This window comes from Spea bombifrons, chromosome 2, assembly GCF_027358695.1.
Source record: "Spea bombifrons isolate aSpeBom1 chromosome 2, aSpeBom1.2.pri, whole genome shotgun sequence".
NCBI classification, from domain to species: Eukaryota; Metazoa; Chordata; class Amphibia; order Anura; family Pelobatidae; genus Spea; species Spea bombifrons.
In genome coordinates this window covers 37,120,046-37,146,916 of record NC_071088.1, presented here as the reverse complement: position 1 = coordinate 37,146,916, position 26,871 = coordinate 37,120,046, and the positions used below count along the sequence as shown (strand labels likewise).

General features: G+C 37.9%; 2 protein-coding genes across 2 annotated transcripts; both read left to right on the top strand.

Moving 5' to 3' along the window:
- The first annotated feature begins 5,229 nt into the window (after nt 1–5,229).
- Nucleotides 5,230–13,800, top strand: LOC128475080 (transcription factor ETV6-like). Its single transcript, XM_053457552.1, has 5 exons — nt 5,230–5,606; nt 10,668–10,794; nt 11,401–11,565; nt 12,983–13,108; nt 13,667–13,800. Exons 1-5 carry the CDS (start codon nt 5,508–5,510, stop codon nt 13,798–13,800), a joined length of 651 nt encoding a protein of 216 aa, XP_053313527.1. The 5' UTR covers nt 5,230–5,507.
- A 4,241-nt stretch (nt 13,801–18,041) lies between these two features.
- LOC128473637 (uncharacterized) lies at nt 18,042–26,619 on the top strand. The gene is made up of 6 exons (XM_053455888.1): nt 18,042–18,258; nt 19,830–20,574; nt 20,864–20,980; nt 21,750–21,811; nt 23,841–24,104; nt 25,174–26,619. Exons 2-6 carry the CDS (start codon nt 19,836–19,838, stop codon nt 25,216–25,218), a joined length of 1,227 nt encoding a protein of 408 aa, XP_053311863.1. The 5' UTR covers nt 18,042–18,258; nt 19,830–19,835; the 3' UTR covers nt 25,219–26,619.
- Nucleotides 26,620–26,871: the final 252 nt, after the last annotated feature.

The window sequence follows — 26,871 nt, the reverse complement described above, 5'->3', positions numbered from 1 at the left end:
TTCGCCGCGATCGGCGGCTTTGCAGCATCCACGGAAGCCTCACAAGTGAGGCTGACCGTGGATCCGGGGAGGGCAGCCCTCCCCGGAAGAAAAATGGCCGCCCGGCTAAAACTGCTTAGGAAGCGATCGGAATCGCTTCCTAAGCATAAACTGTGTTGCTGACATGCCTCAGTATCGAGGCATGTAGCAACACAACCCCCCCGACCCCCGATCGCCTTGTGATTGCTCCGAGGAGCAACCACAAGTGCCATCCTGTAAATGACGTTGCCGTCATTCACAGGATGGCATTAACAATAAATCTGAGTTCACAGAGGGTCTATCCAGACCCTCTTGAGAACTCTCGAGCTCCTCCTGCAGGTTGAATGCAGGTACTGCATCCAACCATGCAAGGTCAATGGAGCCCAGCTCACTAATGAGTGACTAGTAAAAAAATAAATAAAAATAAATTAAAAAAAAATAAAAAAAAATGGTCAAAAATGTTTAAAAAAAATAAAAAAAATATGGTAACATGTAAAAATCCCCACTGTCACCAAAAAAAAAAAAAGTTTTTAATAAGCAAGTCCTAAAATCTTTACAAAAATTCCATCATGGAAAGAGTTAAAATATTGGCATTACAAATGCCCATAGGGTGTCTAGTATTAAAAAAATATATGAGGTGATGGGGTAAATTGAATTGGCCGGGTTCAAAGATGTCCCAAATATGGGACATGGGGCAGATGTGTAAATGGCAAAAAATACACACCTCACAAAGGCGGCCTTTTACCTCCCAAATAACCCTACAAACCCATGCATGGGGGGTATCGCTGCGCTCAGGAGATGTAACTGAACACATATTGGGGTGTTGTGTGACACGGACATATACCAGGAGCGATAAATTTATACCTGAAGTACAACATGTGTGAAAAAAATACAAAAAGAATTACTACCATAAAGTTTCACAAAGGGTGGTGGTAAAATTAGTGCATTGAAAGGGTTAAAATACCAGCATTTCAAATACCTTGGGGTGTCTAGTTTTTAAAAATATTTGATTTGATGGGGTAAATTTCATTGGCTGGCTTCAAAGATACCTGAAATGGCACATGGGGGGAATAATGCCCAGATTTGGAAAAAAAGGTTTTGAAATGGCAAAACGCTACCTGTACTTATTGCCCCATAACGTGCAGAAAAAAGCAAAAAAACATAAAAACATTGGGTATTTCTAAACTCAGGACAAATAGTTGAATCTATTTAGTAGGTTTTTTCATTAGTTTTTGCAGATGAGTAAAAGTTTTCTGTTTAAAAAGTGAGGAAAAAGTAATTTTTTAACAAAAAATCCCCATATTTTATCATTTTTTTTTATAGTAAATTAGATGATATGATAAAATGAATGGTATCTAAAGAAAGCCCTGTTTGTCCTGAAAAAAAAATATATAATATGTGTGGGAGCACGAAATGATAGAGAAGAAAATCACAGCTAAACAGTAACACTGAAAAACGTTAAAAGAGCCATTGTCCCGCAATATACTACAAGTAAAAACTCCTATTGTCCTTAAGGGGTTAAGCTGGCATACTACACTATTGTGTCTCTTTTGATTGTTTTTCATTTAGAAACTTTGAAAGGAAACCAAAAAGGCCTGAAAACACGCTAATTAGTGTGAGTGTACTGAAAGATGTTTATTGGTTACAAGGGATACATTGTTGTAGTCTGTACTATCAGTTTGTATCTCTTCTCTCTCTTGTGGTTTTACGTGAGCGCCACCTGGTGGATTTATTTTTACGTTTCATTTTCAACATTTGGAGAGTGTTGTAACAGGGAGGCAGCCAGAAAACCACTAAAGAAAAGTATTACATTCTTACTTTATTTTATTTTATCATTCACATACTTTCACACTTATATGATATTCACATTTTTTTAAGGTTACTTAAGAATTTTTTTATGTTTTCCGTTTGGGCATTTTCATTCTGATCCTTTTCACATATATACACAGATTTTGTCTCTCTCAGCCTGGATATCAGCAACCTGCCTCAATAACGTTTGCCTGCCCCGCTCTGTGTTAGTATTGCTTCCAGGTTGAATTGGACCATATCACGTTCCCTTGAAGCCTGATCTCTTTAGTGGATAGCCAATGCTAATTCCTCCTCTTTTAAAAGCATCCATTTGCTTTAGCTGGGCTTCTTTGGTCTGTAGCTAATCCTTGCAAGATTCCAGTTCAGTCTTTTCTTAGGAATACGTGTCTTTTAGTGTTGAATTGGCCTTATGAATGTCAGCATTCTCTTTACTGGCTTTAAACAAGACTTGGATTCCATCTTGTAGTTGTTTTACAGTCTCCTGTAGTTTTAATTTTTCTAGACGCTCAACTGCAAGTGTTAAATTCACACTGCTGTTCTCAGAAAGGAGCCTGAATACAATCTCTGCGTCTTCTTTACCTTTCTGGGACACCTCTGCAAGATGTTTTTCAACCACCAGCTTTTGTTACTGCAATTGTTGCATCTCTTGAAGTTCTACAGACATGTGAAAACTATGTTTTCCTCTAGAAGTGGCCACTTCATTTTGCAAAGTCATATTTTCTCACTCAAGCTGGCCAATAGTTCGGTGCAACTGAAGGTTGGCTGGTGAGTGAAACACGGAAAGGACATTTTATTTCTGCTTTGCTGTCCTTTTCTCATCTTGCATTAGACTAACAGTCAGTGCAATACACAAATCCCAGAGATGGTACTCTGGGTCTTTAATCTCTCCCTCTGCAGTGTGCAATCAAGCAATTACAAGCAGTTCATAGGTACAAAATTGCTTTTCTTTCTCAGGTTCCACAGATATGCATTACCTTTATCCAGCCAAGAGAAACTTCACTTCCAGATCCTCAATAAGATATCAAACACATCAAGGCCCTCCTCCATAAGCATGTATTTCAGACCGCAAATACCATGCAACAGTCTATGCAGATTTGCCACTCAATCCTCTGGGTTAAGCTGCGCTCTCTTCTGACACATCCACTGCAGCTTGGTAGCCTCAGGCCACATAACACCATCTCACATTTTGAGGTTCCTGGATCCGGTGTAGCGCTCGTCACCAGCATCCATTCAGCTGTTCACTTGGTTCCTGCTTTCTGCCCACAGACCATAGCATTGCTTTACCCACATTCTCCACCACATGTGACAAACCCTGTAGCATGAGGGCCATAAGTGTCACAGGTAGGGGTCTTAAGTACAGTCCTCTAGGGCAATAAGGATCAGTAACACCAACTTGTAGCAAAACCAATGCTTTATTTTTAACTGCTCAAACATAAAAAACAAATCATAAAAAGAAATACCTAGCTCCCAATTGGAGTGCTCTGTAACTAAACTATGCTGGCCCAGACTGACCACCCTAATCACTCACTAACTTGACCTCCCAGCCAGACCCAGCTCAGCCAAGCTCTGGAAAACCTCCCCCAACAGCACACAAAAGGTCCAGGTAGGTATTGCCTCACTTGGCTCAGGTATGGTCTTCTTCAGAGGCTCTTGTTGTCCTGGGAGAATAGGGAAACTTCCTCTTCCCACAACAATCTCTCTGATTATCAGGCCCCATAGGAATCCCAGACCAGATCCTGCAGACTTCTAGCTTCTTGGAAAAGCCTGCATTAATTTTCCACAGAATGGGGGAATGGAGCATTGGCCTACCCTGCTCTCCAATTGCTCCACCCCAGGGACCCATATGTATGACTTGCATAGCACCTGCACCTAAATGCCAAAATAATCATCTCCCTGGGTTTACAGCCTCACATCAGATATATATATTTGAAATAATTATTGCCCAATTGTTTTGACACACCCTTAAATTTTGAAATATAATTTGCAATTTCAAAACAGAATCTCTTTGCATTTATTTATTTGTATTTAGTACAATAATCTAGCAGATATCACAGTCCTTATCTCCCCTGTTCATTTTCTAGGGGCTGAAACCAGGGCCGGCCCAAGACATAATGCCGCCTGGGGCAAAGTTTAAAATGCGCCCCCCCCGCCAACGCCAGGGGTCATTATCTACCCTTCCTCTCCCTCCCTACCTATTATCTACCAGGATTATCTGTCAGGATTCAGCCTCAGCCCTGCAAACTGCCAGGCGTGGCTGCCCCTTTAAGAGGTCTGCCCTCTTTACCTGATACATCTGAGGATCTCAGCTCTTCACTCCATCCCCTGTGTCACTTGCCTTGTTCCCTGTCCTTCGTGGCATCCTTTATCTTGTATGTATTGTCTGGCTATGTATATAATCCATGTTCTGTGTATTTATGTTCAGCTGTGTTTGGTTACACCTATATATATATATATGCCATTACCGCACCTGACCTAACCAACAGGCTTTATTACCCTGCCTCCCACACCTGACCTAATGACCAGGCCTATATCTAAACACTCCCCTGTTTGTTAGGTGCCTTTGCATTGAAGTTATAGGACTGTTTTGCTCTGGCCCTGTATCTGATCCTGACTTGTACCTGATCCTGAATTGTTCCTGTCTTCAGCCCTGCCAAGTGGGCTTCCTGCCTTCAGCCCTGTCCAGTGGGCTTCCTGCCTTGTGCCCTGTCCAGTGGGCTTCCTGCCATACGTCCGTTTTCTTGCTAAATGACTGTTTAACCTGTATTTGCTTGTCCTGCCATAATATACAATACATAGCATCTCCTGGAATTCTGCCTGTGGTGTATTCCTTTGTGCCTGTCTGTCTTATGCTTCAGTTACCATGCATTGCTGTGTCCAGACAGAACCCAGGTATCCCCTGCAATGAGGCTCCTACCCAACCTGATTACCCGCATCCTGACACTCACAAATGTGTTATTCAGCAGAGTAGGTTGAACAGAAGCTTTAAAGGGTTACTCCAGCCATCACATGCACTTTAATGCATATGATAGCTGCATGATCCCTTGAAATTTTCCCAAATACATGGAGGGATTCTGCAGAATTCCCTATACTGTAGGTATTTAACTCTTTCCTCACCCCCAGCTATATACCATGCAGTAGATGTGTTGGTCTTCTGTACCTTACCCAACCAATCACCACATCCAGTCATATTGCAACACCATGATTTAAATACACTGAAAGGTGGCCATGTGGGAGTTGCAATTAAAGTCTGCACTTTTGTAGCTTTTCCAGCTCAATAATCTCCTCCGATCTCCCTAATTGGGCATGATTCCCAGTGCCCTTAAAAGGGGGCAGTGGGGTAGCTTGGCAGGAAATGCCCCCCCCTCCCCCCAAAAAAACCCTGTCTGTCCCTTTTATCTAGTTCCTTCCCTGCTTTTATCTCTGCAGTTTTAATGTTACTTTCACTTTCCATAAACTGTAATTCTCTGGTTTCGGTCTTTAGACACATTTGCTTTCGGTTCATGTAGCAAAGCCAGATGGTGTTTACTTAGGCTGTCATCTGAAATGCTTTTCCACTTTGGGCTGGAAGATTGGGAAAACAATAATCCAGAGACATTCAGGAAGTGATCATCAAAGTTTGGCAAGAGTAGTAGGAGTCATCCCCCTGCTGCTATTGGACAATATTTAACCGAGCACTGGATATGATAAAAACAAACTACTTGGATTTCAGCAACAAACAACAAGCAACTTCTGTAATAATGTCAGCGACTGATAACCCTGAGGAAACTCCTAAGAAAGAGGTAGGTTTGTTGCAGAAAAAAATCTTGAAATGCTGATTTTTAAACCAAATTAAATTTTGTGGCTCTGGCACAATTTGGGGAACAAGTGTGATTGCACTACATTCACATATAATGTGTTGATCGCTTTTGGAAGGTGTTACATGATTGCACTTCAAGTTCTCTTTTGAATCACATAGAACAGGCAGTTATGACAAAAAAGAAACATAACATTATATATATATATATATATATATATATATATATATATATATACATATATTTTAAGTACTAGTACATTACATTTTTAAAAAATCTTATTTAAAGCACCAGCAGCCCTGTTACAAAAGGGGAGAGTATAAAATTATTTACTGCCCTTCCAAGCTTACACTCCATTAAGAAGTCAACGATAGTCACAGCTACTTCACACGAGAGCTTGTCACTAGCCCAGTGACATAGCAGACGTACACTTGTAGCTACACTAGGTGTAAGAACATACCGTGTACTAGACGTGTAAACGGGCCAAAACCGATTCGGACAAATCTTTCGGTTCATTTTTAGCCCATTCCTTTTCGGGCAATTCATTTTGTTCCCTGTCCATTCGGTCAGGCCAAAAATTTGGGGGCATTTTTTATTCCTGAAAAACATTTGTTGCCCGGTACCCACATTCAATCTCATTAACTCTCACTCACCCTCTAAAAGTGTCACTCGCACTCTTATTCTTGTTCTCTCTCTCTCTCTCACTCGAACAAAAGCTAATGGCATCTGAAGTTTGCAAATATGGTGTCAAATCAATTGAGGGTGTGTTTTAGGGCTCTTTTTTTATATAAAAAATAATCCAACATTTTCACTTTGTTATTCACAAGAAGCATCTGCTGATGTGAACCATGCCTCCCAAAAAATAAATCTCAGAAAACCTACCATCAAAAATTGTTGATTTGCATTAAACTGGAAAGTGTTTCAAAGTAATCTCAAAGTGTTCAGATATTAATCAGTCAACAGTTTATAAATGGAGATAACTTAGTACTGTGGCTACTCTCCTTAGAAGTAGGCAACTAGCCAAGACAACTCCAAGGGCACAATGCAGAATGCTCAATGAGGTAAAAAATAACAGCTAAAGGTTTGAAGGAGTCCTGAGTATTCCATATGCAAATCATTGAACAGGCATGGAGTCCATGGCAGGACACCACAGACGAAGCTGCAGCTCTCCACAAAAAAAAAAAACAAAAAAAAACTGGTGTGTGCCTGAAGTTTGCCAAAGAGCACCTTGACACTCCATAACACTACTGGGGAACTTAAACTAATATTGAATTGTTTGGGAAGAACATTAAAACATCATCCCGATGCTGAAGTATTGTGGAAGCAGCATCAAGATTTGGGGCTGCATTGCTGTCTCGGGGGTTGGACAGTATGTCATCATCAAGGAGACAATGAACTCCCAAGTTAATTAAGGTATCATAATAGCTGTCCATCAGCTGAAGCTCACTAGAAGTTTGGTAATGCGGCAGGATAATCTGCCTTTTGGCGTGGCCCAGTTTAAGTATCTCTGTAAGGAAGAATGATCTAAAATCCTAAACATTGTGCGCATCTTATCAGCACCTACCTGAAGCACTTTTTTGAAGTTATTGCTGCCAAAGGAGGTTCAACCAGGTATTAAATCCCAAGGTTTCACTTGGGACTATTTGATGGGTGTGTTTAATAAAGACATGAAAGATTGTCATGGTTTGTGTGTTATTAGCTTAAGAGCATTGTGTTTCTATAGTTGTGACTTGGGTATAGATTGGGACACATTTTATGAACAATTAATGCAGAAAACCAGGTCATGGTTGAATATGCCACTATCATGTTCCTTTAATACAGCAGTATAAAGAGTTCTGTTATGAATTAGACTTTCTTGCTTACATGCAACACGAAGGGTGTAAAATAGATCAGATCCCTATTCTCCTTCGGTACCGTTAAATCTTAACACTAATTTTAATAGTTTTGCATTCTTCCCCATTGTATTATTACAGCTGGATTGCTGGACTCAGCAAAAGACACTATGTTTTTTTTGTTTTTATTTAAAATAATACAAAACAGCAGATTTCGTAGTGCTGTTACAATCAGAGGAATAAATTAAAATCACATTCAATAACAAACCGGTACAAAAGGAGAAGAGGACCATGCGCTTGCGAGCTTAGAATCTAGCCGGTAGTTGAGGGGTAAGTGAAACAGTAGGAGAGGACTGCTTGGATGGGGATGAGTCGATTGGGTTTTACTCAAACATACACTGCTCTTCTGCACGGACGATCACACATTCCTTTACACACAGGCATCCTGGCTTACACTTGCCTTTGCAACCACGTGCTTAATTCCCGTTAGACATACTTGCCCTAACATATGAACACTTACACATATACACTCTCTCTCCTTTCTCATTATCTGTCCTCTATGTTGTTATCTCTCCCTTTCCTTGTTATCTCTCTTCTGTGTCTTTACCTCCACCTTTTCCTTGCTGTTCTCATGTCTTTATTTTGGGCTGGTAAGATAGACCATGATCTCCCCAACCAGCCCTGCCCCTCCAATGGCAAGCAGTCCAGCCTGTGGAGGTAGCATGCAGACTATGTCAGACACTATAGGAGCATTGTAACATAATTATATTAAAAATATAAATTCCAGTCATTATGGGTGTAAAAGGAGTTAAAGTGACCTGACATTACTAAACAACATTTGGCCAGTTGAATTTACAACCTCACAGGAAGGACAGAGGAGTGCAAATGTAGCCACCCCCCAAGCACATCAAAGGGCAATTGTAAATCATGTATTACATTGTCTGTACGGTCTGTTTGTAAATGTGTGATAGTGTTGGTATTGTCTTTTGATGTTGTATCCCTAGGATTGTATCTATAGGATTGTAAATTGTATGTTTTGTGATAGTGTTAGTATTGTCTTTTGCTATTGTTAACCAATAGGAATGTTAATGAAATTAACCCTTCACCCCACCCTATAAGAACTCCCTGTATGTCCTTAGTTAGTTGTAATCTTTCCATCCTTGCTGCAGTTAGTTACAATCTTTCCATCATTGTTGCAGTCACAACTTCATTCCCAATGTAACCCTGAGTGTGTTAGCCTTCATAGGCTTCATCACAGCATTAAACCCTCCATTTTCCTATCAAAGAAGCATTTTCCTGTGATTGTTCTAGCTATGTGGATTTAAGCTATTTACCCCTAGACGAAGGTGTGTCGGCACCTGGAATCCCCTTTTTCCCCAAATATATCCCATTTCCGACACAGCCCACCTCTGGAAAGAGTCAGCAGGGTTGTGGACAAAACAAATTGTGGTGGCACACACCAGTATCTGTGTATTAACACCTTACCGACCCCGGTTCCTAAGGACAACTTAGAACAAAGACAGTTGCGGAACTACCGGGGTCGCGACTGCGACTGGGCCCTGGAGTTCTGCCAGTCAGGGGGGCCCAAGGGGTGCCGAGCGGTTGCTGAAAACGACCGCTCGGCAACTCTTGGGCCCCCCTGACTGACAGAAATCCAGAATGCCTCCGCTCCCCGCCGCTGCCGCAGCCGCCGCCGCCTGCCTCAGCGCTGCCCAGAGTGCAGTGTTGGGAGCGTGAGTCGTTTGTCTCGGGTGCCGGCGCTCAGCAGTGAAGCGCCGGCACCCGAGACAAACGCCTCACGCTCCCAACACAGGAGTTGACGGTAGGTGACCTACAAAGGGGGGGTAGGGAGGGAGTGGGTAGATCGTGAGAAGGGGGGTAGGGAGGGAGTGGGTAGATCGTGAGAAGGGGGGGTAGGGAGGGAGTGAGTAGATCTTGAGAAGGGGGATAGGGAGGGAGTGGGTAGATCGTGAGAAGGGGGGTAGGGAGGGAGTGGGTAGATCGTGAGAAGGGGGGTAGGGAGGGAGTGGGTAGATTGTGAGAAGGGGGGTAGGGAGGGAGTGGGTAGATCATGAGAAAGGGGGTAGGGAGGGAGAGGGTAGATCGTGAGAAAGGGATAGATGGGTTGGGGATGGGGGGGCCCTTAACAGATTCTCGCACCGGGGCCCTGAGGTTTCTAGTTACGCCCCTGAACAAAGACTATAGTTGACTTCTCTCTTAGGAATCATAAACCCTGAGAAAATTGCAAGCGTTGCAATTGCTTAACAAGTTTGTTCATGTGTCTTGAAGTCTTTCAATATGCTGTTTCACTGCCATTAAATTGCGTTTATATGTTTTTTCATTGTCCTATAATAGAATAATAGCCCAAAGAGCCTTTACATCAGGAAAAAACAGATAGGCCAGATGGGGTAAATGATTCTTATCTGCCATCAAGTTCTGTTTCTACATTGTCCTATAGTACAAAACCAGGCACTGATTACTGGTACTCTCTACAAACTAAACAAAATGCTCTTAAAATTTGTTTGGATTACAGAGAAAAGACTTTTGCTAACATGCTATTGAAAACTATGAACTTATTTAGTTCATAATTTATGATGTCATTAATTGCTCAATAGATTATATTGAATCTTGCCATTCTCATAATTTCTAGGTACTTTTTTTCTATGTGACATTCGCACAGTGACATTTCTTGTTCCCTATAGAGTAGCTTCTTATGATTGTTGGTATTGTTACATCAGTTTTATTTGTAACTATCTTCCCTTTTGCACTTGTATTTGAGTGACTGAGTACTTTTTTGTGTGGGGACTGAAAAGTCCCTATATTACAGGCTACATAAAGCCCTTTATATGAATTGGCCACTATTTATAGCCATATTGTACCCACTCCACCACAACTGTGTTCACACATTAAAATAGGAATATTTAATTAAAAACCTACCTTGTGTGTATACCATGGTGGAAGGAATCTTAACTTTATTTTATCACAATCTGGATGACTGTTCTTCATCATAATGTTATCTTTCACCTGTTAAATTGCCAATTGCTGTTGATTGGATCAGACAGCCTTTATAACAACAGTTTGGGAGCAGAATGGAAAGAACCTCCATACAAAGTGATTACATAATATAGGGCTTTGCCACCCAATGCAGTGTCCAACTTTGTACATATTATGGATCTTTGTGGGTTTTTTTCTGACATTTTTATCATGTTTCCAGGACAGGTTAACTGTGGGATACTTGACAAAACCTGCAACATTTTCATTGCTACAAGATCCCTCTTTCGCCAGTAGGACACCTGGTTTCTTTATTGAAGAAGTGATTTTTAGAGTACCTGGAAGCCTTAGTGAGTAATACAATGTGTATGCAATGTTTATATTTAATATATTAAATTATACATTTTAAATATTATAAAAAAAATATCTTAAATCTCAAGCATAATACTCATGTATACATAATACACAGGTGTAGCTGTGGCTTATTACCATACTTGGGAAATCTCCGCGTTTTACTTGGCGTCTCCAGATGAATCACTCAACTTGTTTTCCAGGGCAGGAGAGCAGGAGTTTAGCTATGCCCACTCCCCACCCAATGCTCCTCCAACTCCGAACCAATGTAATGCTCTTTGGGGCTAGTCCATAGACTGCCTCACCACTCCCATGGTTAGCCATGACCCTTAAGCAGCTATGCATGTCCTCATGCATGGCTATCTGTACCATCTCTTGAAGCTACTCTCTCTGTAGTCTACCTTCTGAATGCTTATTGCAGTATTTTATGCATCCTTAATTCATCTGATGAATCCAAAGTATGCATTACAGTAAATCTGAATCTAATTCAACTTTTTCCTCCCCTTTTGTTAAATTTAATACAAATCTTAAAATGAATGTTAAGTGTATTGATGTTTTTAATCTACAAGTTAACAGCTGATTCTGCAAAGTCTTCTGGATTTCAGGAATTCATCCATCCCTGTGGAGCAAAGAAGATGTTATTCAGTGGCTACGATGGGCAGAAGAGGAATATTCACTGAGAAGGACAGATGACAGCAAGTTCATCATGAATGGCAGAGGGTTATGCGTTCTTACAAAGGAAGACTTTAAGAAGCGTTCTCCAAGTTCAGGTTGCATATATCATTACAATTTGAATCTGCCGAGTTGGTTTTTGGGTATATATTTAATTGTAATAAGTTGCCCTTGACACTAGATAAAATACTCTTATATTCATGGTATATGTCACGGTCAGGACTACTTGCCAAGCCGTGACGGTGTGGAGGGCGTGGGCATGAAGGGGTTAATAGCACCAGGCCTCTGGATTTACTAACTTGACCCCTTAACAAGGCATAAGTTATACCAAATTAACCCCCAAATCCTGCCTGTATCCCCCCAGGTAGTCTGCCACCACTCACGATTTTGATACCGGATTCGTGAGAAATCCGAATTAGAACCTTTATCTCTATATATATATCAACCCACCCCGGGTATCCAACATATATATATATATATATCCTGTAGAACGTAATAACAATATGGTAACGTGTTATCCTATCTTAGGGTTCGTGGATATCAATACTAGAGCCCAAAGACAGACTTGGATTATGAATATTTTAATAACAAAAAGACAAAGATTACACAGTGCCAGAATTACAAATAACAAGACATACAAAAGAAAAATAAAACAGCAAACAGTTCTTAAAAACAATAGGACTTAAACACAGGACCCCCACTCACGAGTTTCTCCAATAAGTAGGCCTGTGGGAACTCCTTAAGTCCAGATGGTTGCTTGTGATGTTGTTCCGATCACAGAATATGGTGGAGTTCTGCTTTGAGGTCGCTGCATTGTCCCTAAATCAGACTTTTGCAAGCAAACGCCCCTCTGACCACATGACTGATTATATGACACCAACCCCAAGAATTGGGTCCCATCTTTGATGTGCCAATAAGTTATGGTGGGGTAAAGGTGATGGAAACCCCTCCACTTAAGATAGCAATGGAATTCCTATAACTAAGGATCCTTATCTGTTAGGCCATGAATCACCACAGGGGTCCTTTGGGAAGATGACACCTCTAGCCAGAACAGATACAGAGGGCATTCACAAAAACACATTTAAATCAACCTCAGATTAACTCATTGAATGCTTAAACAAAGAAAAAACCACCTCTGCTGGGTTACCCTTCCATGCATCCACTACATTATATGAGTCAATCATGACAGTATATTTTACAAAAACAATATTTATAATACGGTAATTTTGCTTGCTTTGGGTAATGTCTTTTTTACATAGTGCTACACTTCTAGGCTGAAAGTAAGAATCCGCATCCTGAGCGGATCCTGTATGCCCCCCCCCCCAAAAAAAAGAATGTTGTCAAGCATATTTATTTCACAAACTTGTAAACTGTGTGTCAACTGGAAAACTAGAAATCTGCAAAAATTAACAAAGTTATGATTAACAAAGGTAACCTAAATCCTTCTCCATAAATATAGTTTGATATGCAATGTTATGTAATACTCATAAAACATATATTTTTTAATTATTTCAGGTGATGTTTTGTATGAGTTGCTAACATGTATTAAGTCTCACAGAAGAGCATTCAGAAGCCATCCATTTATCAAACAGTCAATAAGAAAAATCAACCATCACCAACTGGATACCTCCCCCAACAAAAGTAGGTCATTATTGTTCTTGGTTCAGTTACTAATTAGCAGTTATCAAGATATGCTATTGAGTTACATACAGTGGGCACAAGGGCTGTGTGACAGAAACCCACACCCCAAGTGAGTAGCTCCTCTATGGCCAAAAAGGGTAATAACAAATATAACAATAAAAAATCTAATAATTTATAATAATAAAATATATATAATAAAAAAGCAAATTTTCATATCTGTTCCTTTTACTTGGTAATTATATAAAAGCCAAGTATACACTGACCAAATGGAACAAACAGAAACTGGAAATATATATATACATACACTAATCAGCCACAACATTATGAGTACTAATATTGTGGCCTCCTTTGCCGCCAAGGCAGCCCTGTCTCATCGAGGCATGGACTCCATTAGACCTCTGAAGGTGTATCGTGGTATCTGGCACCAAGGCATTAGCAGCAGATCCTTTAAGTTCTGTAAGTTGGGAGGTGGGGCCCCTAAGGCAATAGTGCCATCCACTTAGAAAATGCATTTAAGCTGGCATGACATAATTGCTTTTTTTTCCCATTTGTGTGCAGCAACAGTGATTCCAAGAAGCTATGTAGCATGCTGTTCCTATGAACAAACATCTATTATGGACAGGAAGCTTTATCAAGATGGACCTCTTAACTTATCTTACAGGACACAAAGAGAATATGATAAAAAAGACTGATACAAGGAATACATGGAAAAGAATTGTGAGAATTGTGAGGATGGCATAGTACCAGTTTATCCCACACTATATGGAGAAGACGCGGTGATCAGGAAGAATATCTCTATAGGCATGGATTCCTGATTGCAATGTGTGGGATCAGCCAGTAGTGGGGAGGTCAGAGATCCTAGCAGTGTGTGGATAAACCCCTCTGAGTTTCAGTATTTCAGGTGGTGTCAGCATTAAGACCTGACAGAAGGGAATGTAAGAATGATGCAAAAAAGCGATTGCACAACGTGCTGAAGGGAGAGACAGGATCTCTTTAGATGATATCCGCCCTTCTGTGAAAAAATGCAGAATGTACTATGCCATCCTAATGCAGTCTGGACATTTCTTTGAAAATAGTACAATACTTCCATTTGTACAAACATGTTAGTGCATCCCTAATGTCTACCTTTGGACCCTTGAATGGGTAATATATTTTTTATAAGTATTATAAAGAACAAAGCAATAAGTTACCATTTTTATACCATATTCTGATTTTAGAATCCTGAAAACTTTCAGGAATATATAAAAAACAAAGTATATAACCTCCTGCAGCTTTAGTCTAAAGAAATATTTGGCTCCAACAAAGATATAGCTGAAGATTTGCCGTGAGATATTTCACTGGCAGAACAGTGCTAGTAGTAAGCACTATTTAGCACTTTAGCTACTATTAATACCTTGTACACCAGATGTATCTTAACTAACTATTGCCATCAACCCCAGCCTCTCTTGACTCTGCTTTGTGTCAGTCTAGCGCCTCTGTGCCTCAAGCTACCTAAGTGGCTCCAATTTGTTCCTAACGGCCATTATAACTCTCAGGTTTGTGGGATATATATATATATATATATATATATATATACCTGTTATGTTGTATGTATATACAAGTTGTATGTTTAATATTTCCATAAATTTTGTGTTGATTTGAAGCCTGTGAGGATTTGTGTGTTTTTCATTTATTTTGCTCTCCTTCATAAATATGATCTCTATTTTGTTTTTATCTTTATTTTAGCGTATACAGTATATATGCAAGTTATTCCAGACGTACCATCTTTTTGTGAAATTGTGTTAATCTCAAATTAAAATATCGTTACACTGTTTTTACTGGAAAACACTTACAGGCTGCACATTACATAAAAAACATTTTAAGTTGCTACACAATACACAGTAATACTAATTATTAACTAGTCCAAGCTTATCTTTGCCAGAAAACATGGCTTTGCTTCACATTAGGCTTATTATCTAAACCTACTGTAAAGCAATCAAAGCTCACTTTATAATTTAACTTCTTGAGCTTTGTTATAGCACATACAAAATTCTCTAGGAAATCCTTCTTTATACAGCTCACAGCGTTAGACCTGTATGTGGTTATGATGTTATTGTCTGGAACACTTAACAAAAGTGAATTAATGTAAACTATAAACTTAATTTGCAGCAGAGAAAATGAGCAAGATGGGCTGCATGGTTCTTATCTGCTTTTAAATTCTATGCTTCTGTAAAGCCTATTATGCGTTTAGAGACATATAGTCGTTGAAAAAGAAAGTACACCCTTTTTGAATTCTATGGATTTACATATCAGGACACAATAACAATCATCTGTTTCCAGGTTACCGCTTTGGTCACCCAAGCACTGTGTGAGGAATCTTTTTTCCCGCCCAGGTTCCTGCTCCCCTGCACCGGAAAAGAGTTTCCTCACACAGTGTGCGGGCACCACAGCAGTAAGCTGCAGGGCCACGTAACGGGCCGTCGGGCTGCATAGACATCTGCGCGGCCCCAGTAAAGCTTGGATGGACCAGTGAAATCTGCAAGAAAGGTAAGAGGGTGCGGGAGAGTGAGTGAATGAGTGTTTAGAAGCAGAAATGGGACAGGCAGGCTGACTGGGGATGCAGAGGTGGCACAAGCAGGCCGACTAGGGAGGTAGAGTTTGAACAGGTAGGCTTTTTTAGGGGGAGAGCTGGCATAGACAGGCTGTTTCAGGGGGAGAGTTGGCACAGGTGGGCTTTTTTAGGGGCAGAGTTGGAACGGGTAGACCTTTTCAGGAGCAGAGCTGGCACAGGTAGGCTGTTTTGTGGCAGAGTTGGCACAAGCAGGCTGTTTTGTGGCAGAGTTGGAACCGGCAGGCTGTTTCAGGGGCAGAGTTGGCACAGGTAGACTTTTTTCAGGGGCAGAGATGGTACAGGCAGGCTGTTTCAGGGGCAGAGTTGGCACGGGTAGACTTTTTCAGGAGCAGAGTTGACACAAGCAGGCTCTTTTAGGGGCAAAGTTGGCACAGGTAGGCTGCTTCAGGTGCAGAGTTGTGTTACACTATAAGCAGTTGTGTGGATATATATGTATATGGACACATGTATGCGGGTGTATGGATGTACATGTGTGTAGATATGCATATGTAGGTATGTATGTGTATGTGTATATATATATATATATATATATATCATGGTTTCTGTTAATCCTAGTTAAATCAAGATGCATGGGAGGTGGCCGGGAATGAGACATTTTTGGGAAACCTTTTGTTTTAGTTTAGATAACACTGATATGCGTGATTAAGGGTGTGTGGAAGAAAGGCAGGTTTTTCGCATTTTAATGCCCCATGATTGTAAAGACCCCAGGGTGTGGTGTTGGCCAAAGGGAATCACTTCAAAAGGTAACTACGGCAACCACATGGTCCAATCAGGGATCTCCCCAGTAGACCTAACTGGGACCCTCTATTATATCAAGGGACAGGTAGTGGAAGTAAGGTGGAGAGAAAAAGAAAGTAAAGAGACAAAGGAACATCACTAACCTGGAGCTCTCAGGGAAGGTAATTATGAACATGCATGTTTCAATATTGTAAATAGGAACTTATATATATATATATTTGTTGTAAGTGTGTCAATTAATGTGGGGATTATTGTTATTGTACTGTTATTTGTATTGTTTTATATTTGGAACGCTCTAGTAAAAGTTTGTATTGTTATAGCATAGCCGCATTGTGGATTCTTTGATATCCTGTTGTTGTTTCCAAAATATTCTGTTGCATTCTGGAAGAAGTGAAAGTTTTCAGTTCAAACCTTAATAGTTAGACGAGATAGAACAGGGATTGTTTAACTTAATAAGCCAGTGGGTGGGTTTATCGGTACATATTTCATAAGTGTATCCATATACCTATTCAGTTGGATAAGTGTAGTTATTGTAGCTAGAAAACACATTAGCCTTCAGGAGATATATCCGAATACATATTGTGATTCCATTGATATGTGTTTGGATGTATCTGTTGTTGGATCAGTTGTAATCTTAAACACATAACACATTTATAAGCCTTTTAGATGGTATGCTGTAGATAAAGCATTAATCCATGTGATTGATATTTTAATGACGCAATTCCCTAGTTCCCTCAAAAGAAAACTTAACAGTTGGCACAGACAGGCTGTTCCAGGGGCAGAGGCTTACCACGTCAATGTCTGGCTCAGTGGATAGTGATAGGGGTTATGCTGCACAGGCTTAGCAAAACACCCTGACCCAATATAACAGCATGTTCCAACTTGTGCCCTGTAATGTCCAGTAAACATAGAAAAACAAATATATATGTTTTTGTTTTTTGTCTCTTTTCATCTGGATGAGTGATCTAATAACTTCATAGTGAGTTTGAGGTAGCTTTACTGTATATCTGCAGACATGTGATGTGGTACCCACATTCTCCATTAAATATAGACTGAATGTCATTTAAAGCACAAGGAGTTTGTCAGAGATTGTGTTCCGCTAATCGTGTACCTATGGTATAAAAAATAAGCTCTATATATGATTGGGAAAAAATATATATATAGTTTACATGGGTACACTACTCACAGGAAAGGGCAATAATGATTGAATAGACATATGACAAAAATGGCAATGGTTTAAAGGGACCAAAAAACCTTGGTACTGAAGGGGTCAAGGAACTGGTACTGGTATTATCACAGTATAGAGGAGAATGAAAGCATATAGGGAATTCTCATGAACTTCTACAATAAGTTGCATGCAGAAAAGAAAAAAAAATGTTTATTTAATGGTGTCATACGCATTAATTTGGACATGACAAATGACCTGACACTAAACAGGCCATTCATACAAGCCTGAATGCTGTACAAGAAATACTGGAATTACCAGGAGTGATGTAATGTTTTTTTTCACCTCTTTTTCTTAACTTGGAATCTGAGATGTTCCAGGAAGTAATAAGATAATTGTCTGACTCCACTGTAGCTGAGGAAATACGCATTGCTAGCCATTTATGGTTGCAGTTTGCTTTCATATTTTGGGGAATCCAAAGAGAGGCGGTGATTGGTTTCTGACTACCTCCCATTAAGACAATACACGCAAAGTGACTTCTGTGTCAGGAGTCAAAACACATTAGTGAATCAGCACAGTTACATTGTATGGAGTTGAACAAAGAAAAATCGTATCTCCACTGGAAGAAACCGTAAGGTAAAACCTTTGTTCAATCGTACCTTAAACTAACCAGATTGTCAGAATTACAGGAACATTACAGCCGAGAATATGTAAATTGGGTTTTGTAAAGTAAATTCATTATTTTGGAATTTGAATCCTAATCAATTTATAATCAGTAACACGGAAAATAAAGGTAATTCTACAGAGTAGAACGTGGGTGTATATTAGAAACATTATTAAAAACAACTTGGATTAGAAAACAAATAGTTAGAACAGGTAATATGGATTATGAGTAAAAACAGGTTCTGGGGCAAAGTTTGAAAAATAGTTTTATCACTATAGCAACCAATGGAATAGCCCTGCTGATTGGAATTTGGATTGGATCACAACTAGCATTGTGAAGTTGTGTTTTGTGAGATGCTGTTGTGTGTTTTATCAAGGTACCCAGAAATTGGTTCCAAGGGAAAATTAGAAAGTAGAAAGGGCGTGAGATATTTGGGAAGATTTTTTATGACGTCAATTTTATTTTGCTTTACAATATTAGCACAATGAATATAGTCTCTAGAATTCCAATGTCCTTATGATATTACTAAAAAAATATTTTTTCTCACAATAATTATCTTATAAACGTTTGAGAATATTTTTACCAATAGCATACAGAAAATTAAATGTATGAGAACTGTATTTATATAAAATGATTTGTCCCTTATAGGTTATGTATAGGAAATATTTACAGGTAATACAGGTAATACTGTAATTACATTGACATGGAATGGATCTATCATACTCTATAGAATTTTTTTTAAAAAAAAAATATGATATAAAAGTTCTTCTATTTCTATGAAAAGGCAATAAAAATTATGTGAAGAACTTATCAACTCCTGTATGCATTAGTGTATGTTATGTATGTGTTAACTGTCCCATTTATGTTGTAAAGCGCTGTGTAATTTGTTGGTGCTTCATAAATTAAATATAATAATATTATATTTAGCTAAATGCATTTAGCCTTAAAGTGCCAGGTCTGCTTTTCATTTCCAGTCCAGCCCTATCTTTTTCTTAGCATTGTCTTTGTGTAGCCAATTCCATAATTTTCTGTTAAACCAGCTATCCTCCATAGCCCGCTATTGTCAATTATATATTCACAGGAGGTGCAGCTGTAGGCCTGGCCAAGTGCAGTCCACTTTGCCAACCGGCCCTTAGTAGCAGCTAAGAATTATTCCCCTATGTCTATGACATGGTATCCCAATGCCTGCTGAGTACAGCAGCATGATGGAGATAACACCAGTGATATTACTGAGACCAGTTAGAGGACCAGTTAGAGGACCAGACAATATTGGTGTGTCTTTTGCTCCACCATTCCCTCACTTGTCTTTCGCCATGTCTTACAGTAGTGTGGCATGGTGTAGTTAGTATATTACAAGCTCTCTAGTGTTATTTCAATGTATGAGAGGAAGGGAACATTTGCAAAAACAAAAATGACATGGCCAATATATACAGGAAATACATATATTATCAGTTTGATATTGATATTGAACAATGATACTTTGTCTATGGTTAGGAACTTGTTTTCAGTAATATTTCATTACAACTTTCCTTTATTACACCAGAATAAAATGGAACAAGAAAACAACCCCAACAAGGCAATCAGACAGAGAAGAACATTCAGGTCTTTGGATAAACAAGAAGCAAAAAGGGTTCTGGAAATCTATGTTAGGAGAAGTTTAAGGAACTCAGAGAAAACAAAAGAAAATGAATTTGAAAAAGAGAATGGATCCAATAAAGATCAGGGGCTACTCAGTGAATCCTCAAAATGTAATGAGTTTGCTAATATGAAAAAGAGCAATATGGCATGTGGACCTAAAGCTGAAGAGAATGAAGAGAATCAAGATTGGAATATTGAGAGTTTACCACCAGATGTTAAAGACGACATGTTTAAAAGCAGGGTAGATGATGCAAACTGTTTTAATGCCAAAAAACAGTCATGGTTTAAGACACTTATGAGCCGCTTATTCAAGAGAAAAGAAAATAAGGAAGACATGCCAATAAGAAATGTGGACAAAACTGTGCTAGAAGTTAGTTGTCCAACTGAGGATCAAGTAACTTCCTCCAAAGAGAATGGCCCTCACACATCAAAAAAATTTACCCGGAAGACTAGCCTCAAACGTGTACTTAATTTTACAAAGGGTACTTCTGAACAAGGGAAGGTAATTACTCCTACAAAAGAAGAGTGCAACTTCAAGTTAAAAAGGCCTACACGTCTTTCGCTGAAAGGCATCAACAGACCCTTAACAGGCAAAACTGGTAGGGATTTTCCTAAGAACTGCATAACAATGTTTATCACATACAGTATAAACTGAGTATGTATCTATGTACTGTATGTAATATAGATCAGTTGTATTTTTTACTAGAATTTACTGGTAGTAACAAAAGCAGAAAGTTATGGTTAGGGTTTAAAAAACTGACTACTTCAAATGCAGCCTGCTTGTTACCAGTGCAGATACTTCCTACAATGTTAATTTGGGGATTTCATTTTTTCATATCAGAAGACTAAGCAAAGGCTGATGGCTTTTTGTATGTTCTAAAAATATGATGGCTTTTTGTATGTTCTAAAAAAAAAATCACAGTTCTTTGTTTTCTACAGAAAAAAACGATGAATGTTATCAGAAATTATCTGCAGAAATTGAGCACATAGTTAAAGAATGCGATGACCCGCATGAAAGAAGTGGAGCACACGTCTCACAGAATACTGATGAATGTGGTAAGAGTACAGTAATTAGTGAATTGATAGACGTGTTGGGCAGGACCATATTGTTGTAAAGAACCCAGCTACTCCTTATAACTCCCTACTGACAGGCGTGTATTTATATAAACTACAAGCCTATAGTTTCTGAAGAAATGTTCTACCCACCATGGAACACGTACTCAAAAAGAACCCCAAACTGGTCATATACCAGTGTAGCAGAGCAACAAAGCATTGAGAGTTGAGTAAGGCATTGACCTAGGCTTAACTATACCAACGTCTATTGCTACTTTCCAATGACCCTCATTTAATAGATGCACAGCACACTTGGACAGAACATTTAATTTGTTATTCATCCCACAATCTTCACTAAGCTACTTGTGATATGTTACACCGTGGAGCATTCAATTGCCAAGGGCTCCATTACAATGGTAATGGAATATTCTGCTATGTGTCAATACCAGGAGTACCTTCGTGGATAGTAATAGAAGGCAAAATGGCAAAATGGGTAGATTGTTGTACCTTCCATTTGAAGAACAGACATCTGGGGTCTCAAAAGCTTATGTGATTCTACATCTTTTTTGTATGTTGACTCAACAAAAAGGTATCTTTTTTTTATCCCTTCAAATGAAAGGACAGTGTATTGTACCTGACACCCCAACTACAGAAGAATACATAGTAATGTACTCTGTGAGTAGTCTCAATGCAGTCTCTTAAGCACACTATCTTCTGTGACAAGTATGGCAATATGTTTTTTTTAATGTATTTTTATTACATATTTTTACAGATGCCTTGATTAAAGCAATAGTTTCTATTCTCTGTAAAAAAGGGGATGAGTTGAATAGTAAGGTAAGAATCATTTTCTGGAAATATTTACAGATTCAGGTTTTCTACAGCACATAATCAAAGCACCAAGTGTGTATATACATTTAAGTATGTTTATATATGTTTCCATATTTTTAATAACTGTTCATACTGTATATCAGCCGAATAAACAATGAATATACTAATTACTTAAGAAATAGGAATTATCACACATCAAATAGAAGACAAAATAAAAGGAGGAGTAATAATCAATATCTGAATTAAAACTTAACTTTCAATTGATCAATTTTAAAAATAGATAATTAGAATTCAATTCCGGATTGTTCCATTAAGATAATAAGCACCAAAAATTTCAAATGAAAGAGTTTCACATTACCGGTGATACTAATTTGATTTCTTACTAAATTTTAAACAAGTGCTCTACAAAACCAAACTCAATTATTGTTACACATATATAAATGTATAAAAGAGTCAACTTTTCAGGGACCAGCATAGATGCAGGACTGTGAGATCAGATGGGTTTTAAAGAGGCACAGGGAGCCCCCTAGCCACCTTAAAATGTAAATACAAACCATATCTCTACCAGGATCAATCATGTACAATGCTGACATAAGCACAAAGTATATTATAATATGCAATATATATTTTATAAAGAAATCATATTTATGGTGTTAGTATTATTGCTGATGTTATTATGAATTATTATCCCTGTTTATTATGAACTGTTGGTCAGTAGTATATTTTGACATACCTTGATTGTTAATCAAGGTGCAACACTGTAGTAGACTGGGGATGCTAAGCATAATTAATAATGTATTAATAATTAATATTTGTTTTTATATAACTAAATGAATTAATTGACTGCATGAACTGAATAGTGGACATAATTTGTTCATTTATTATATATTGGTCATGTATTACAGTTTAAGAATGCAGGAGTATTTAAAAGCCTCAGTGACGCTGTTAAGGAATAAGGCTTGTATCTGATAGATCTGATAGATCCAACTAGATTCCCTTTGATCTTCAATCTAAAAGACTGTCAGTTTAGGTGGGTTTTCTGTGTCCTATCTGATTCCTTCTTAATAATTATGTCCAAGAAAACCAGGTTAACAGGATCAATAATCAAGGTTAAACAAAAATAATATGAATTTGAAGTTAACAGTTGGATGAATTAATCAAATTCTGCAGTAGATAAATCTCATAAAAAATATATTGTTATGATAACATATCCAACCTTATATATACAGCAAATAAAGTTGATACACTCCGCTGGTCTTCTTTTTATAAAATGTATTGACTTGGTGAAGGTCCAAAGTTTCGGCTCTCAATGAGCCTTTCTCGAGAACTATATATCAGCCAAATATAAAGATGTATATAAGTTAGAATTGTTTTAAAGAAATACAATATCCTGTTTCTTCTCCTAATTAATCTTTATTTTCCTCTCCTGTTCCTGCGATGGTTGCTCATATGAAATTGTAGCCTTGCCACATAGATCTTAACTTCCATATTTTGACATAAATGAGCTATTTAGTTATGCTAAAGGTTGCAAAGTTTCCTTTCAACCAAGGTACCTTAAAGGCTTTTTAGCATTTGGTATCATGTAGATGATATAACAGACAAACATATTAAAACTTTAAAGGGACAAGCTATTTTTCAATACATGTTGGAGTGTATGGACTCCATTGTTGTTTTACTGCATACAAATTGGAGCATGGATTGTTTGGTTATTGGATCTTTGCTCATCTGTTGGCTGCCCCTATTGAGACCAAAAAGCATTAGAATGTAAACTTCTTAGACATGACTAGTGCCACTTCTATGGTCTTTTTTAAGTAGCAGCCAATCACATGAATGCTAGCAAAACATCAGTGTTCAGGTAGCATTCATGTAGTTGGCTGCTGCTATTGCATTGATTTCAAGGGAAGTCAGTTATCATTGGCTAGAATACATATTGTGGCATGTTCGCTGAATTCAGTAGACACTCCTTGATTGTTTCTTAAACAAAACTCAAGATTTTGTTACCAAATTAACTAAACAAATCTTTCTTTTTTTAAAGATGAAAAATGACCCAACACTTAACAGTTTCTTGAAAAACATTTCCTACAATTCATTCAAGCAATTAGCAGATGTCTACATTGACCAAGAAATGAAAAATAAAGACATTTCTGCAATGCCAGATGACATGAAATTTGCATATTCTATACATTTTACAGCCCAAGTTGCTGGCATAGCATTCCATCCTGTGAACAGAATCATGGGCTTTGGAAACCAATATCTTCAAGACACGTTCTTTGACTTTTCACGCTGCAAGGCAGACAAGGTAAGCCTCAGGTACTGCTCTGTGCAGTTGCCATGGAAACTCGGGTATATAGACTTGTCACTTACACAGTGAGTGCACATTATAATATGCAGTTTTGGTTATGGAGAAATCCATGGAAGTTTACTGTTTATTGTCACATGTTACAACTGCAATGCATATAGAGTAATGTTATTGTACATGTTTCGATGAGATTAAGCCTAACTACCTAATTTTTATACTATACTTCTATTAGAGAAGTAAAATATTAAAATTAATGGGTCGCATTAGCTAGCTTACAGTTTTCAATAGTTACTGCCAAGCTACCTTGGTTCGGCAGTTGAACTTTATTAGATTTATTTTAAAAGACCTTTTATAATCAGTTACAGCACATACAGGTCATTCATAAACCTTGATTGACCTTGACAATGTTACCAGTCTTTCCTAATACTATGATTAATGCAATTGTCTACAAAGTGCTCCCACTACTTTATTGAATCATCTGCAAATATGCCAGCAACTTAAATATGTGTGTTGAATGATTTACTTGTGTCTTAATTGCTTTTATGTAGCTTAGTTCACAAAGTTGCATGGCATCACCAGGAAGTCCTGTAATTAATTATCTTCAAATTATAAAATGTAATCAGTGGTTAGTTAGACTACTCTAAATTTAGCTCTATGGCATAATATTACAAGGCTTCATTGCTTAAGGTTTCAACATGATTGGAAGCATTAGGTAATAATGTCACCTGAAGAAAGCATGTGACCTGGATTAATGTCATAACGTGCCAAGGCAACACATGAATAATCCTCATTATCAATACCAATAGGTTTTATGTTAGCCTAATAAAAAATGTGTCATTACATACTACATACTCATGTTTGCATTTATATCATGTGTATGTATATATATATATATATATATATATATATATATAATACATAACATATATAATAATATACATTACTATTTAATATATTAATGTAGAAATTCAGTTTTCAATAATTAATAAGTTTTATCTGGTCTTTGTGGTTTTGACTACTTGATGAAAATAATGAATAGGCTATTTAAAATGTTTGTGTGTATTTACAGGTTAACAGCACTGACTCGGAGAAATGTACCCTCAGCCCTGATTAAAAAAGAAGACACAGGTTTACATTTTGGAATATATTTGGAATAGTACACAGAAGATCATACTCTGGAATCATTGGCACGTCTACTGATGAAACTTTGGCTTATCCGGTATTCATATTAGAGTTTTTCTTTTCTGTGGGTCAGAAGAATCTTTGCTTTCGTATATAGTAAATGTTTGATTCCTTTCATATTTGGATCTTATTTGTTCTTGGCCCTATGATTAAACACCTGGATAAGGTACAATGGCCTGGAAAGAATATAGGTTATAACCATTCAAAAAACAACGTATATTACCTCTACACAAATCTGATTTATTTAAAAGAAAAAAAAGTTAAAATTAGTTACAGTTGCATGGTTTATGAATTTGTATCTTGTGATTTAGATTTAGGTTTGCTAGATGTGTAGAAGTTTAGCCAAATAATGGACTTGTAAACAGGACACACTATTCCTAATCATATTCTAATAATGTACAAATGTTTGGAAATATTCTCTATCGTTTGTAACATATGAAGGTATATAAGCAAACTTGAAATGACTAGGACATTCTGGAACAAGTACAGGGGGTCAGAGCTGTACCCCAATCCCCGCAACATCGACGTGCAACTTTATAGATCCTCTAAGCATCTATATTCTACACCCTGACTTCACCTCACCCACTCCTGGAAATGACAAAACTGACATGAAGCCAAGAAGCAATGTATAACGTGTCAGATGAGAGATGGTTAGAAATACCTGGTCCTTGACACTTGGCAAACGCTTTTAAAAGAATCATCTTAAACCCAGCATATCAGTCTTTACTTTGTTTCCTGAAGTCAAATGTGTAGAATAGTTTTGATTGGACAATAATGATATGGTTATTTCAAAATGGGTGATTTGTTTACATGTTTATTTTGTTTACATTTGTATGTTTACATTCGCACATGTCTTTATGTGTTTTTTCATGACTATTTCAACATGGCTAATACTTGAATTGTTTCGACATTTTCTGATGCTGTTGCGTGTATAAATACTACGTGGCGACGTTTAATAGAGCCACATACATTTTATAATATTGTTTCTTTAAAAAGCAGATTTTCTTTAATCGGCCCAATACAAGGTTTTAACGTTGATTAAACATTGCTTACTTCTACCAAAACAATGTTACATTTCTGTACACAGAATACAAAGTTCACCATTGATAGTCTCTAATTTTACATACTAATATCTATAATAGAATAAATCTATAGGGAACTTCTACCATGTTTTCAGATAAGCAAGAATCTCATAAATATGTATACGTCAAATGATGTCCAACATCCTTACGTAAGAAAAATGTGGCTTCACATATAGGGTGACTGATGTCAGTTAAGTCTGCCTGGGAAAGGTGGCAAATTGCAACAAACAATGGATTTACTACAGGTTATTCTCTCTCTTGGATGACAGGAACTAAGTTTTCCTGCCATTCTGGTTCATCAAATAACAATTTACGTAGCACAGGGTAATAGGGAGCAGGACTCTACATAAATATAAAAACAGTGGGAGTTTACCCCACTTTAATAAATAATGTATTTGTGAATGTACAATGTATAGTTTTGTAAATAAAATTATATTTTATTATACAACGTCAGTTTGTAAATGCTCATTCAAGGTAACGCACAAGAGACCGGTCATGGAAAT

What these genes read in the sequence shown, in the direction of transcription:
- LOC128475080 (XM_053457552.1), top strand. Translation starts at nt 5,508, where the DNA reads ATGATAAAAACAAACTACTTGGATTTCAGCAACAAACAACAAGCAACT. An exon ending in TAGAGTACCTGGAAGCCTTA is followed by an intron (nt 10,795 to 11,400) that starts GTGAGTAATACA and finishes TCTGGATTTCAG; the next exon opens with GAATTCATCCATCCCTGTGG. An exon ending in GGATACCTCCCCCAACAAAA is followed by an intron (nt 13,109 to 13,666) that starts GTAGGTCATTAT and finishes ATTTGTGTGCAG; the next exon opens with CAACAGTGATTCCAAGAAGC.
- LOC128473637 (XM_053455888.1), top strand. Translation starts at nt 19,836, where the DNA reads ATGGAACAAGAAAACAACCCCAACAAGGCAATCAGACAGAGAAGAACA. An exon ending in ACAGAATACTGATGAATGTG is followed by an intron (nt 20,981 to 21,749) that starts GTAAGAGTACAG and finishes ATATTTTTACAG; the next exon opens with ATGCCTTGATTAAAGCAATA. An exon ending in GGGATGAGTTGAATAGTAAG is followed by an intron (nt 21,812 to 23,840) that starts GTAAGAATCATT and finishes CTTTTTTTAAAG; the next exon opens with ATGAAAAATGACCCAACACT.